The sequence below is a fragment of the Chaetodon auriga genome, chromosome 1 (assembly GCF_051107435.1).
Source record: "Chaetodon auriga isolate fChaAug3 chromosome 1, fChaAug3.hap1, whole genome shotgun sequence".
Taxonomy (NCBI): domain Eukaryota; kingdom Metazoa; phylum Chordata; class Actinopteri; order Chaetodontiformes; family Chaetodontidae; genus Chaetodon; species Chaetodon auriga.
Window position 1 is genome coordinate 8,395,828 of NC_135074.1, and position 14,919 is coordinate 8,410,746.

General features: G+C 43.1%; 1 protein-coding gene across 6 annotated transcripts in view; it reads right to left on the reverse strand.

Annotated features, from left to right (window-relative positions):
- The window catches only part of LOC143327462 (A-kinase anchor protein 13), a 105,613-nt gene that overhangs the window by 63,925 nt on the left and 26,769 nt on the right, over nucleotides 1-14,919 (reverse strand). For all 6 annotated transcript variants that reach the window (XM_076742244.1, XM_076742025.1, XM_076742187.1 and 3 more), the window contains exons 4-8: nucleotides 13,922-14,085; nucleotides 13,188-13,359; nucleotides 5,316-5,499; nucleotides 3,620-3,815; nucleotides 1,187-3,356 (exon numbers count right to left, since the gene is read on the reverse strand). In XM_076742244.1, coding sequence (XP_076598359.1) covers nucleotides 1,187-3,356; nucleotides 3,620-3,815; nucleotides 5,316-5,499; nucleotides 13,188-13,359; nucleotides 13,922-14,085 — 2,886 coding nt within the window. The remainder of the gene's footprint in view (nucleotides 1-1,186; nucleotides 3,357-3,619; nucleotides 3,816-5,315; nucleotides 5,500-13,187; nucleotides 13,360-13,921; nucleotides 14,086-14,919) is intronic.

Below are 14,919 nucleotides of genomic sequence, written 5' to 3' on the forward strand. Positions count from 1 at the left end.
TAGCAAAGGGGCAATTAATCATTTGTTTATTATAAAAACAGAGACCAAATGGTCCATTGATGGTACCGTATAATTACATTATAGAATGTATCTTGGAAGGCTTTGGTAAATGAACATGAATTGATGAATGCTAAAGGGAGTGTAAAAGTCTCAGAAATCAATCACCATGAAAAAGAATTTCTGGCTTTCTTGTGCTTGTAAACATCTATTAGAATCCAACCTGAATCTCCACGTGTATCTTTCGAAACCATGAAACAACAGAAAGCTTGTCTCTGATCATGATACCTGATGCTCGGCCACTGTCAGACTGTAAATATATCCCCTTGTTCATAATGACACCCCACTCTCTGTATGACGCACAGCACCAACCTTGCCCTTGACCCTTCTTTATTGGACTTGGGTCCAATACAATTATTCCTGATGAGTGAAAATTGTCGACAGAGGAGTGCTGGAAGTTCACTGACAGAAGAGAGACTCTCACTTCCTGCTTCATGCTTACATCAGCTAGCTTGTGTATGTTTTTTCATAGAGAGCCCAGCACTCTCGCTGTGTATCTAAGACTCGGTCACATGCACTGGTAATGTGACCGTGCCTGCTGACATTCAGCATACTGTAAGCCATGCATGCGTGCAGGAGACAGAGACAAACACAGAACATATGAATATAAAAGGAAGTGTTGTCAGACTGTACATGGCCTAAGGTATCAAGGATGTCTACTGGCTCAGTGTGTCCTGTTATGCAACATATCACAGTGTATCCCAGTGTGTCCCTGCATGAGCTGACATGGCAAAACTGTTGCGCTAACATTTTAGAGAAAAGTATTTTAAAATAACCCATTTTTAAAGTAAAAAAAATGAAAGTCGAAATAATTACTAAATCCTCATTAGAGCCATACCATTGCGCAGAAAAAGCAAAAAGACTGAGTACAGGATGTCTTCACAACAGCAATATATCACTACAGAATGTCACCCCAAAAGCTAAAACCTCTCTGAACACAGTTATGGTGAGCTACGTTGCATTTAGCTTTGTGGAGCTATTGCTATTAATCACCAGAGGAGGACTGAATCTGATTTAGCATATTTGTTTAGGAATAAGACTATGACAAACATATTGCCCTGTGATGTAGTGAGTGTGTGGAACTAGAATAAACCTGATCTGGAACTGAAATAAATCAGTGTTGGCCCACCTTGAATTGCACTTCGTGAGGCTCCATCCACTGTGTCGAGACTCTTTGGATTGGCAGTCATCTCAGTCTCAACATGAGGTTTGTTTGATTGAGATGGTCGTTCTACTTCCAAGGCATTGACATCAGCACTGTCTGAAACTGGAGTGACACCGTGTGATGAAGACGCATCTGTCTGATTTTCTGAGTGCCTTAATCCGTTATCAGGTGACCTTTCATCTGCTGTCATCTCCGCATTATCCTGCTTGGGTTGCCGTAGCCCCAAATGCACATCGCTCTTTTCATCTGAGTCCACTGCAGATTTATCACTGGTCTCTGTTGATCGATGGTCTCCTGCAACTGGGTCAGTCACTTCACTTTCTTCTACAACAGATGGACTGGGATTTAATAAGACTGTACTGATGTCCTCTGATGTCAAATGTTCAATCCCTGCATTCAGTTCAGAGTTGTTGGCCTCTCCGGTTACACTTTGATCAAATTTCACCAGTGGAGGATCCCCACTCTCTGACGACACTGGACCTAAGGACAGATACTCTTTGGAAAGTTCTGGGGCGACTTTCTCTCCTGTCCCCTCAGTATTCAAAGCCTCCATTGTCTGGAGGCTGGGTGACAGTTGTAATTCAGGCTCGGTGCCAGTCTGGCTGCAGTCTGTTGCTGTCAGTGCACTGACAGTGCTGAGCTCCAAGGGGAGCCCTGTGTCCACGGTTTGTGAACGTTCTTGGTTTTCACCAGGTTTTGAATCACTTGATTCCTCCCTCTTGAATCTGGTTGAGGACAGTTCTGCTACCTTGGCTTCAAGAGAGTCCTGATCCTCCACACTAGCATCATCCTGAGTGGGGTGGAATATCTCTGTTGTAGAGCTTCCAACTGATCTGAAGCTGCCATCATCATCATCACTGGAGATGCCATGGGTCATCCCTGAATCAAGATCAGCAGTTCTATTACTGGAGCTGGACATCATTTCAGGTGACGGGTCTGTCCGTATATCTTCCATGGTGTTACTGGGTTCCTCAAAATTAGACAAACTAGTAGTGTCAATACTGCATCCAGAAGGTTCAGCTACGTCTTCACCATCTAACTCTGTACCACTGGCTGTTCTAGTACAATTCCCAGAATGACAACCAGTTTCTGGAGCCAAGTCCCGCTCCTGCTCTGTAGCGTAATCCCTAACAGCTGTTTCCTGGTTTTGTTCCAGGCTGTTTATGTCTGGCGGAGGTTCCCCCTCGTGGAGGCCTTCTATCAAGAGACGTGGAACAGCAGAGTCAGACTCCTTGATTACATCACCGCAGTCTATCAGTGATGGGTTGTGGAGGTCCCCTGGGATTGATAAAGGGTCTGTTAACCCGTCACTCTCTGCCCTCTCTTCATCTAAAGAGATACCAAGACAGAGCTCCTGGCTAAGTTTCACCTCCTCTTTCCCGACATTCCCTCTGTCCTGACAGTACCCCTTCATTTGAGAATCAGAGGTGTCAGATCCCTCAGAGCCCTCTGATGACGGGGACTGGCCCATGACTGAGTCTTTGGTGTCTCCACTGGGCGTTATTAGATCTGTTGACTCTGTTGACTCTGAGTTGGTCTCCTCCTCCCTCCTTCTAGATGTGCTGGCCTCTGCTTCCTGCTCTGATATTTCCTTTCCCTTCGTGGCCTCCTGTCCTTCCCGGATCGCAGCGTCTCCTCTATCAGTTTCCTCTGCCTGTTTACTGCAGCCTGCTGGTGGTAGGATTCCCACAGTGAGACTCTCCCCTTCTGCCTCACTCTGTGCTCCTTCACTCCTGTCACACACACTCAAACTCTGGGTGGAAACAACACGCTGCTCCCTTCCCTCCTCCTCCGTTTGGCAGTAATCTCTCTCGGTGTTTGAACTGAGACACACCCAGTCCTCTGGTTGGCCGAGGCCATGCTCCTGGGGACGTACCTCTGATGTTGGAGTACTCACAGACAAACTCCAGTCTTTCTCTGTATTCCCAGACTCACCATGTTCACAATCAACACTACTGCTGCTTTCCGCTGAGCAGTTTTCTATCCAGTTCGCTCCTGTTGTTGTATCCAGGCACTGTGATGCTAGAGCAGGCTGCTGTAGTGGCTCCAGACAGGTTATCGCCGATTCTACACCATCACAACATTCAGCAGCTGTATGCAGAGAATCAAACTGCAGCTCCAGTACAGAAACTCTCTGCAGAATATAGAAAAGGGGGAGAATAAATGTTAGCTTTTCCCTCAGAGAAACCAACAGAGGTGCTACGTAGGTCTTATCAATCGTCAGCTCTGTGATTGCATAAGGTGTTCCACCGGTTATACAAATTAGGCTTGAAGGTTAAAAAAATGAGGGCAGTGAAAAGACAAACAATCTAACAATGTTCAGCAGCAGCACAGGCCCCGGGTGAAGCCAACGTGAGTAGAGATGGTGTGCTAAAAGGGCAGGGTGGCGTGACTCACCTTGGCATGGAGATGGCATATCAAGTGCAGCAGCTGCTCCACGCTCCTCTGAAGGGTCGGAGGGTCGTGGCCAGGGTGGATGCTCAGCGTCAGAGTGTGTGTGTTCAGCCTGGGGAAGTGGCAAACCACCCGGGCATCTGTAGAGACCAGCTGGACAATCTCAGTCCCTTTGTCCGTCTCTGTGTCCGTCTCAGCCCTGCCGTGAAATAAACACTGAGATCATCCCGAAATGCCTGTATTGTGATTGGCTAACGCAGCACCGAACTGCTTTCTAGAAAAGGTTTTAAAAGTGACATCATCGTATCCACACTCCCCCTTTTCTTACGGTAATCCACGCATATTGCTCTCTTCTTTTCTCCAGAGTGGGAAAGGCCACTGGTCAAATGCTGTGGTTGTTTTTCTATTCTAGTAGTTTAGTAGGTAATCAAGCAAACTAGTGAATCTGTAAAGTAATAAAGTAGCTAGTAAATGTTAAAAAGATCCAGACACTGTGGCCAGTCATCCAAAAATCTTCCCTTCCTTCCCAGTAGTAAAATGATGACCACTCCTGTTCGATAAGCTTTCTGAGAAAGCTTCACTCCCCCTGCTGCATTTGCTGTAAGTGTTGAGGGTGAAAGTATGTGCAGTGTTTTTGTTCATAAAGATAGTTCTGCAAAGGGGAGACACCTCCCAGTCAGCCAGATCTGTTTGCGTAATCCTGGGTGGGTTGCTTTAGCTGCGGGGCCCAGTGGTTGATGTCACCAGCCAGGCTGCAAGTGACTTCACTTTTCATGAGGGAAAGGTAATTACCAAGACATAAAGAGGGAGCTGTAAGTTGTAAAGCAACTTCAGTGCATGGTTGGTAATGAGCGAGCTCACTAAGTGGTAGTTGTCTTTCAGCTTGTGGCATCTTCATTTTGAGTTAAATGAAAACTATTCTGAAGCAGATAAGTGGAGTGCTTAAAATAAAAAGGGTCCATTTCCACTTCAAGCCGTGTCTCACTCCATTTACCAAAAAGCTGTTTTTTCCCTGCAGTTTAATGTCTTAATATAAAGGGATGAGAACAATCTGACCTCACCAGTAACTCAGGCATTATTAAGAATAATACCTGACAACCGCAAGCAAAACACATACATCCTCTGCCATTAAACTGTGGAGAGGAAGCACTGCAGTGTGTGTGGATTAAAGTGAAATGACACACAGTGAAATGTTGGAGAGAGGTAACAGGTCAGTAGACACAGAAGTTGTAACCGAGACTTGTGTGAAGCGAATAGTTTTCCTGTATCTCTGGAGTCTCTTGGAACAATATTGGCAGCCCACAACTTTTCAATTTGTCCTCAGCTATCCGGCTGCAGCTGAAACTGCTAAACTAGGCAGTGGGCTTTGTGGTGATGTTCTTTGGATTCTTCTATTGTTCCGTGAAGACAAGAGACAAACAAGGCTGCCCTTACAGGCCTGGACAAACTACACCATCTGTCCTCTGATATATTGACATGAGACGATTTGTACAGAGAATAGAACAATGTCCACTGAAACTCAGCGCTAGCGTTACTGTCACACAATGCGGACATATTTCTTTCAATATTTTTTCCTTTTCTCTTATTTTTTATTGTTGAATTGTGCTGAAGCCAAAAAGCACCGCACAGAAAAACTGTATTATTACTCTACAATTAAAACAACCTTTGACTGACATTCAAAGACGTGCTTTGTGCTTACTTTATGAGGAGCTCGTGGAGGCGTTCGTGTCCTCGCGAGGATGCAATGGTGGAGGGGATGTGGCCTGCTCTGTTGGCCATTTGCAGCGCTTCCCTTGCTCCAGGCTGCTGCAGCAAGAAGCTCGTAACCCGAAAAAGACCTCGACGTGCTGAGAAATGCAGCAGAGTCTCCTGAGGATTCAGGTCTGAGGAAGAGAAAGAGGATGAGAAATACAGAAATAAACACAAGAGTACAAGAAAAATCCAAAAAACAAACAAAAAAGAAAGAAACAGCAAAAGACAGAAGAATGCAGCAGTCCAGGCAACCAATTTGTGGTGCTGTAGCCGACATACCATCACTTGCTGCAGCTTGGCAACACCACAGTGCCATCTAATTAAACCAGTTCAGGGTCCACAGTGACCCAGTAAACAACAGGCCTTTACACATTTTACAGACTGATAAAACTATGGCTGTCTCTATCATGTACTTGTAAGCCGTACAGTCATTTCTGTATTAAAACCCACACCCCAATTGACAGTATTTTTTAAAGTAGCCCTTTCTGGACACAGATCATTGCACATGACAGAATATGTCAAACTGTTGTGTTTCTGTAACACACTGCTCGTGTGGTCAGTGTGGAAATGTCCCTGAAGCAGCATTTGAGATGATTAAACTAACATAGCAACAACAGTGATGATGCAGGAGACTAAATCAAACTATGCCATTTAATTTGAGCAGAGGTGAACGCACCCATTTTTAATTCAACTGCATTATTAGACCCATGTATCAATCGCACTCCTAATAACACCATCAAACAGTGAGACCCTCCCCTTTACACACAAAGACAATAATGGAGATTCATGGACACACACATACACATCTCCATCTTTCTGCCAAAGTGACATATACTCAGAGTATTAAAGCCAGGACCAGTGTCTGTTGGTTATTCCAGAGATCTTGTGGAATCTGTGCGGTTAAACTTCCTCTGCATCCAGTAGGAAAGATTATTAAAGTATTTCTGTCGACAGTTTCCCAATCTTTTCTGTTACTATTAATCTTTTTACTGTTTGGTTGCTGGCAAATGTATTGTAAATTTAAAAGGGCATTCTGAGATAAGGGGTAAGCTTGTTTAAAAGGGAGGGAAAGTGAGTCAAGGAGTTCAATAAATGGTCAGTTTACAATAAAAGCTGGAACATACAGATCGTCAGAGAGAACTAAAAACCTCAGAAAGTTAGAATATTAGACAACTGTATGTTAGGGGGTTTAATGGTGTGATGTTTGAAAAACATCCACTTCAGCACCCAGATGTCTTGTAATGCAGAGTCAGTGCATTGCACACAGAATGCTCAGGCTTATAAAACCAGCTGGTCTGTGGTTATTTATAACAGCAGAAACTACAGGAATGAGAGAGATAAAACGTCTACAGTGCTGCTGCTGAGTCCAGATTTCTCTGGACAGAGTGCTTGTTAGATTGATTGCGTTTTACTCTTTAGCTTTCATTTTTCTCTGCCTGTGAGTAGAGGATTTTCTTCATCCAGCGTCCATACACAAAACCAGACACTCATTCGAGCAAACGGGAAACATTCATGGTTTTTCAGCTAGACACAGACAAACACTTCTATACTGCAGCTCATCTGCGATTGTGCAAGGTTTTAAGAGTAAGATCACATCAGTTTGGAGAGAGCTGAAACCTGCAACATGAGATGAGAGAAACGGGCACAAAACATAGCTCACTGTTATCAGCACGACAATAACCATTAGGCAACATTTACAATGCTGGTTGTGTCTGCTGATGAGAGGTTTCACTCCATTTACTGTGCGCCAGTCTGAACCAGCCTACCCTGATGAATTTCAAGATAATTGGTCATATTTCATGCTCCACTTGGCCGAGCTGGGCTAGACTGGAATGTGAGGTGCCAAACAGCAGCAAAAAATGCTTTGCTGCTCATGGTGGTTCCTAAAAACTGGCTGCCGTAACTTTCATGACATTTCTGCGCAATGGCATGTGGGAGGGTCAGCTGGAACATACATGTAGTTACGGCTATTTGTTGCTGTACAGGAATGACCAACAGGAAGTGGCTTAACAGGATGTTGGGTGAGCTTCACTGCTCCTGAGCAGAGATCCCAGTGAGCTGGTCACTCTTTAGCTTCACTCACTCTGCAGCAGTCAGGTGTTTTTTCTTACTTCAAACGTGCAAGTATAATAAACTTGGGGCTGCAGCAATTATTTTCAGTATCAATTAATTAATAAAGGAATCTATTATTCTTTGATTGTTCAATTAATTATTTGGCCTTTAAAATGTCGGGGGAAAAAAGAGTTTCCTAAGCCCAAAGTGAGGTTTAAATTAATTTAACTAATTTAAAATGTCATTTAAAAATAGCAAATCAAGAGTAAAGCAGGAAATCCTCAAATTGGCAATGTCAGTTGGCCGATCCCTCTGGTCCAGACTGAAATATGTCAAAATTCATCAAATGGATTGCCATAAAATTTTGTACATGCAGCTGTGGCAACCAGAGGATGAATTCTACCTGTTGAACATCAGCATGTTATCAGCAGGTCATTGTTAGTGCGAAGCACAGCTTTACAGCCTCATAGAGCTGCTAGCGTGGCTGTAAGTCTTGTTGATGAATAATGTAAACAATTAATATGTCCACCACTGCACTTGCCTGTCATCTGCTGGAGAAGCAACACTGAAGCTGGCAACACCAACAGACTTAATAAACTGATTAAGAAGGCTGTCTCCGTAATCGGCTGTGAAGCAGACATCTTTGAAATTGTGGTGGCGAGGAGGCCGCTGAACAAACTGTTATCCATTACGGATAATCACCCTCTCCACCACCTCCTGGACAGGCAGTGGAGCACTTTCTCTTACAGACTGGTTGAGCCTCGCCGTCACAAGGGTCAATACAGGAAATCTTTCTGCCCAAAGCAGTAATTCTCTACAACACCGCACCACCGTCGAACAGAGAACTCTCAGGACTCTCTGCGCTTCTCAACTGAACTCCACTCAGCTGTTCTCCTTCAATAACTTTGCTCAAGGTGAAGTTGCACATCTTTACACTGCTACTCTACCTCATTGCATTAAAAAAAAATAAAAGTCAATAACTTTGTACACCTGTCTAATGTACAACCCTCATTTAATGTGCAAAGCCAAAATTAGAGGACTTGCTCACCTTTTTTGACATGAAAACACCACAAAGACAATATATTTAATGTTTTACTTCATCAGCTTCCATTGATTCTTGTAAATATCTGCTTATTCTGAATTTGATGTGGCAACATGTTTCAAACAAGTTGGGACAGGAGCAACTAAAGACTGGGAAAGAAGTGGAATGCTCCAAAAACACCTGTTTGAAACAATCCACGGGTAAACAGGTTGATTGGTAACAGGTGATAGTATCATGGTTGGGTATGAAAGGGGCATCTTGGAAAGGCTCAGTCGCTCACAAGTAAGGATGGAGTGAGGTTCATCACTTTGTGTGCACATGATTGGATAAAGGAGATTACTACATGGACTCAGGAACAACCGTTGGTGGTAAACAGTTTGTTTACAAATGTTTCTGTTTTTATTTAGTCCCAATTTCTTTGGAATCAGGGCTGTTCTGTATGTATATAGTATGTTTTCCTATATTTATATTTTAGATTTGATTATACTGTGTCTATAATGTATTCTAGTATATTCTTTAGATTGTGTACTAGATATTTCATAAATATACATCTTATATTCATGGAGTATGCTAAGGTTTTTTCTTAGGTTCTGTATTGAGCTTTTTCAATCTATTTTCTTATTTGTTGTATTTATTTTTCCATTGATATATACTTCTCTCTTCTAGTATTGATATGTGCATTCACTGTGTATTTACTACTCCCGCACAGAGCCTGGATAATATGCTGCTGTAACACAAGAATTTCCCACTTTCAGATCAATAAAGCCATTCAACCAATCATCCATCCATCTATCCATCCAAAAATCAACATTTTTTGTACTGTATGTCCAACTTGCTGACAGACAGAGCTCAGGGGATTTTATCCTGTAGTTGTTAAGGCAGCAGCTAAGGCTGCTAAGTCACTTACTGAAGTGGTCCATTGAGAAACCATAGGCTACAGGTAATTTGACCCTTAATGCTGCTAACTGCTCAGCACCGGTAAATTAGCTGGGTGTTCCAACTTTCACTGACATGCACAGTTCTTTCAGGTGAAGTGAATTTCCATGAGGACAATAAATGTCTTGCTATGGTGAGATCATTGACTGTTGTGTGTCCACAGTGAGAAGGATGGCTGAGATAAACCACCGTCACTTCCACCTATAGTCCGCCGCTATCCATCATCCGACAGATCTGATAAATGGGGGGTAGAGTAGCAGTTCTCCTCCCTTCCTGCAGTTCATCGCAGCTGAGCGTCTTGTATTGAAGCGGTGACATATTGTGAAGCAGAGCTTATTAGAGCACACATCACTCACTGCAGCAGGAAGACGCCTTCAACATCAACAGCATGACAACTGACTGCAATGCAAAAGAGCCTGTGTGTGTGTGTGTGTGTGTGTGTGTGTGTGTGTGTGTGTGTGCGTGTATGTGTGTGCGTGTATGTGTGTGCGTGTGTGTGTGCGTGCGTGTCCAAAAAACAGCCCTTATCTTATCAGCAGGGAGGTCATTACTGAAAATTTGATTTGATGACTTTTCTTTTCAGACTCCAACCCAATAATGAATGAAACATTTTAAGGGGTGTGTGGACTTTCAATCGCCAGAATACACTTACTGAGTCTTTGTCTTTGTCAGAGATCCTGCTGGTTCTGCTGGTTTTGTCTAATATCCCGGTCTAAGTTAAACCATAAGCCATTATCTTAACAACAGCCAGAGGCAGAGGCCGCGCTCTAACTACTCCCAAAAGTCTTGTTTATGCTGCTGCACAAAGAGCAATTACCTTGCAGAGTTTATCATCTACATCAGCTTGTTTGGCTTCCTTTAACTCATTAAAGCCATCAGAGTCAATGGCTGGAGAAAATTGGCACTTAAATTTTAATAAAGAAGAAAAAAGTAGGTTTGTTTGCACTGATACAGCTATTTGTCACAACCCAAATGCCTGTTTGGCTCGGCTGCAGCACAGAGACACTCTGCTCTGTTTGATCACAGTATTAATAGTCACATGAAAGTCCGCATGAGATTTGATCTCATGTTCACGCTCTTTCTGTTAATACAAGCTACCAACCAAAGTAAAAACTACTACCAACCATACTGACAACAGCCTTCTATTTGTAATTGCAGAGATATGTATATGGCCGACTGTCAAACGGTGCTTAATACAAGACTACAGGAAAATCTATCATTCAGTCAATTTGCTAAACATGTGATGTTGATTACAGCATCACAAGTCTCTGATACCTGAAAAGTTGTTTTGGCTACTTCTCTGACTAAAGCTCGGTTATGATTTATTCTGTATTGGATTTCAAGTCACATCAGCATGTTAGCCATGTAAGCGTGCTAGCATGATAGCATTAGTATGTAATACAAAGCGGAGCTGAATAAGCTCATAGAGCTGCAAGAATGGTGTACACTCAGTCTTGCTGATGAACAATGTAAACTATTAATATGTGCACTGTACTTTGGTCATTCAATTATTGTGAAAAAGCATGCATACTGTGGCTTGCAAGAATATTCCTACCTCTTGAACTTTTCCACACTTTGTCAAGTTACGGCCACAAGCATAAAAATATTTTTTTGAAATTTTATGTGAAAGACCAACACAAAGTAGCACACAATTGTGACGTACAAAGAAAATTATACATGATTTTAAATTATTTCTACAAAAGTGCGGTGTGCAAAAGTATTCAGCCCCCTTTTCTCTGAATGCAACCAGTTGCCTTCATAAATTGCCTGATGATTTCTGAATGATGAAATGTTGACCTAATGACTAAACAGAGTCCACCTGTGTGTAATCTAATCTCAGTACAAATACAGCTGTTCTGTGACGGCCTCAGAGGTTTGTTAAGAGAATATTGGGGAGTAAACAGCATCATGAAGTCCAAGGAACACACCAGACAGGTCAGGGATAAAGTTGTGGAGAAGTTTAAAGCAGGGTTAGGCTATAAAAAGGTTTCCCAACCTTTGAACATCTCACGGAGCACTGTTCAATCCATCATCCAGAAATGGAAAGAGTATGGCAAACCTACCAAGATACGGCCATCCACCTAAACTTACAGGCCGAACAAGGAGGAAAGTGATCAGAGATGCAGCCAAGAGGCCCATGGTGACTCTGGACGAACTGCAGAGATCCACAGCTCAGGTGGGGGAATCTGTCCACATGACAACTATTGGGCGTGCTCTGCACAAAGCTGGCCTTTATGGAAGAGTGGCAAGAAGAAAGCCATTGTTAAAAGAAAACCATAAGAAGTCCTATTTGCAGTTTACCAGAAGCCATGTGGGGGACACAGCAAACATGTGGAAGAAGCTGCTCTGGTCAGATGAGACCAAAATTGAACTTTCTGGCCTAAATGCAAAACGCCATGTGTGGCGGAAAACTAACACTGCCACTGACATGGTGGTGGCAGCATCATGCTCTGGGGATGCTGCTCTTCAGCAGGGACAGGGAAGATGGTCGGAGTTGATGGGAAGATGGATGGAACCAAATACAGGGCAATCTTGGAAGAAAAATTGTTGGAGTCTGCAAAAGACTTGAGACTGGGGCAGAGGTTCACCTTCCAGCAGGACAAGGACCCTAAACATAAAGCCAGGGCTACAATGGAGTGGTTTAAAACAAAACATATTCATGTGTTTGAGAATCTGTGGCAAGATCTGAAAACTGCCGTTCACAAACGCTCTCCATCTAATCTGACTCAGCTTGAGCTGTTTTGCAAAGAAGAATGGGCAAAAATTTCAGTCTCTAGATGTGCAAAGCTGGTAGAGACATACCCCAAAAGACTTGCAGCTGTAATTGCAGCTAAAGGTGGTTCCACAGTAATGTAGTAATGTCACTGCACAAAAGAAGTGTGGGTGAGAGGCTTGTGCTTGTGAAAGCATGGCTAAATATGACTGGTATCCTCCTAGGCTGGGCTGTAATGTTAGCTAGCACTATCAGTTAGTCATAAAGTCATCTCAACAAGCTTTCTGTATCAGAGCAGCGTTAAGCAAGAAGGCGCATTCTTCTTTCTTTCTGTACAATTAGTGGCTTGAAATTCTACTTCCGGATCATCGTGTGTTTCCGATTTTATCAAATGATGCATTTCATCTGATTACAATGAAGAAATGTTGGATTTTATTGGTTTTCATCATAAGCCCCCAAGTCATTCCTGCAATGTTTACTTAGCTAACTTCCTTCGCACAGCACTTTCACTTTCAGACCGTAGAGGTCGAACAGAAGCAGTGCCTTAATGTCATGTTTCTCCCAAAGCGCATGTCATGACCAATTTCAGACCCGTGCTTTGAGACTGAGTAACTTCCACATGCAAACAGACTACCGTCATCTGTCAGAAGGCATGGCTGCCGAGCATAATTAACCAAAATGTCAGTGTAAAATGTGTTCAGTTCCACTCTGCCACCACAGTAGTGACGGGGGTCTGAGAGCGCATCACATAAATCAGCTGCCCGATTTGTTTATAAAGGTATAAATTAAGCTGGAGTCGCTTCTACTAATTAGCAGTAGGACACACACACTGAAAAGCATACACGTGCATGCAACATGATGCTGAGAGACCACTCTTCATAGTTTCATCGACAGATACTGCATGAGACACAGACAAACACACTAACAGGTGCCTTGTGTGGTGTGTCATTATGTGTTGAATAACTATAATTTGTCTGTATGTTTCTGCATCAGAGACATTCTGTCTGACTCTTGGACATTTTACTGTGTGAGGAAATGACTACACTGCAAACCAGTCCACTGCCCTCCAGTCTCACCAGTGCTGTTGGCGAGTTTTCTCCCCAGTAAGCTCCATCCTGGAGGCAGCGCAAGGTGGCGGAGTGCCAGCGCCAGGCTCTCATCCAGACGTTCACACTCCTGCAGGGGAATCTGAAACTCATCCAGCAGCAGCGCCCCATCGAGGCCGTCAGCTCGGCCCGCGGTGCTCACCTGTGTGGAGGGCGATTAAAAAGATGAGTCAAGTTTTTACAGAGGAGGAGCTGAGGCTTAGTCTACTGGAAGCACTCGCTTTAAGACGCTCAGCATAAGAGCATTAACCAAATGCCTGAAACGAAAGATGTAAATGTAGGAATACACATCCACATGCATCTATCATTATTAAGCTCAATTTGGGGCTGAGCTGTGTTGACAAAAGCAAATCATATTCAGATTAAAAAATACAAAAAAAACGTTCCATTAGAGGCTTGAAGTTTGAGTTACATTATCTTGTCTTCCTCCTTGGCGGAGCAAAATCTAGATTCATATTTCTATGGGATGATAAATTGTGCTGAAAGAATTCATTAAATGACTACCAGGGACTGTGAGACATGAAGCCTCGTCAGGGAAACAACAATAACATGGCAATCTTTTGTCTTACTGTCACTTTGCCCACACTGCTGTATCCCTTGTAACCAATGGTAACCACTTTTTCTTCTCTTCTGTGACAAGCCTCAGGTTTTGTGGTTAATTTACCGCTTACTCAGACATGGAAATGCCAGGTTTCGTAACTCACCAGGAACTGGGCCATGTCAAAAGCCAAATCCTGGACAAAGCTGAATCGATGCTCAGCCAACGGAGCCACACAACCCAGACATGGCTTTAGGTCCTCGGCGGCCTCTGGGACACCCCGGCTGACTGAACACAAGGTGACTAACACCACCTCGCAACAGTCATGAGCTACAAGACGATACGAAGAGGGACAGAGAGAGAGAGAGGGTGAAGACAGGACAAAACCGGAGGAGGAGGAGGTGACAGAGGACAGAGAATACACTTAAGATACTGCTGCTTTAAGGCATTTTTCACAATACAATGACAAATAAATAAGATATATTCTAAAGTACCAGTCTGTCTGCATATATGACTAAAGCCCTGATATGTTCAAAATCTGCCTTTTATGAAGCTGAGTGTGTTTTGGGCTTAAGCAATTTGCTATGTCCCTGAGCTGTATGAACATTAGCAATTGTTAACTAGCTGTCACTAGCAAGGAGACGCTAGTGAGATTGCAGCCATAGAAACAATAAAGTAAGTCACAGCAAGGAGAACAACAGTAATGGTAATGTCTATAGTGCCTAAAACACGTGTGATATTAAATGTATAGTTGAAGTAGTAGTGAAAAAAATCGTCATTAGGAAGCAAAAAAGAAGCAAAGGAGATTACTGGGACACATCCATTAACGTTCTTAGTAACAGCATGTCCTACAATAATAATTCAAGTTTGTTCATTAATTTTAGTTCATTGTATGGTCAAGTCACTAGCTGCACCTTGTGACAAATGGATATTAATTCAACAAACAACAATATGTAAACATTTCTCCCTCAAGGGGAGCCTTGACATTCCGCATCGACCACCTCCCCAAGAAAAACCAGGCTCAAGAAATTCTGTGAGCAGTTTGCTGCTGACATAACGAGTTTGAGACGTTCTTTCAAAGAGTAAATGTGTTTGCTTAGATTCAGCTCATTCAATCTGAGGCAGGTCGATCAGGCAGAGGTAATGAAATAATCACACAGCTGC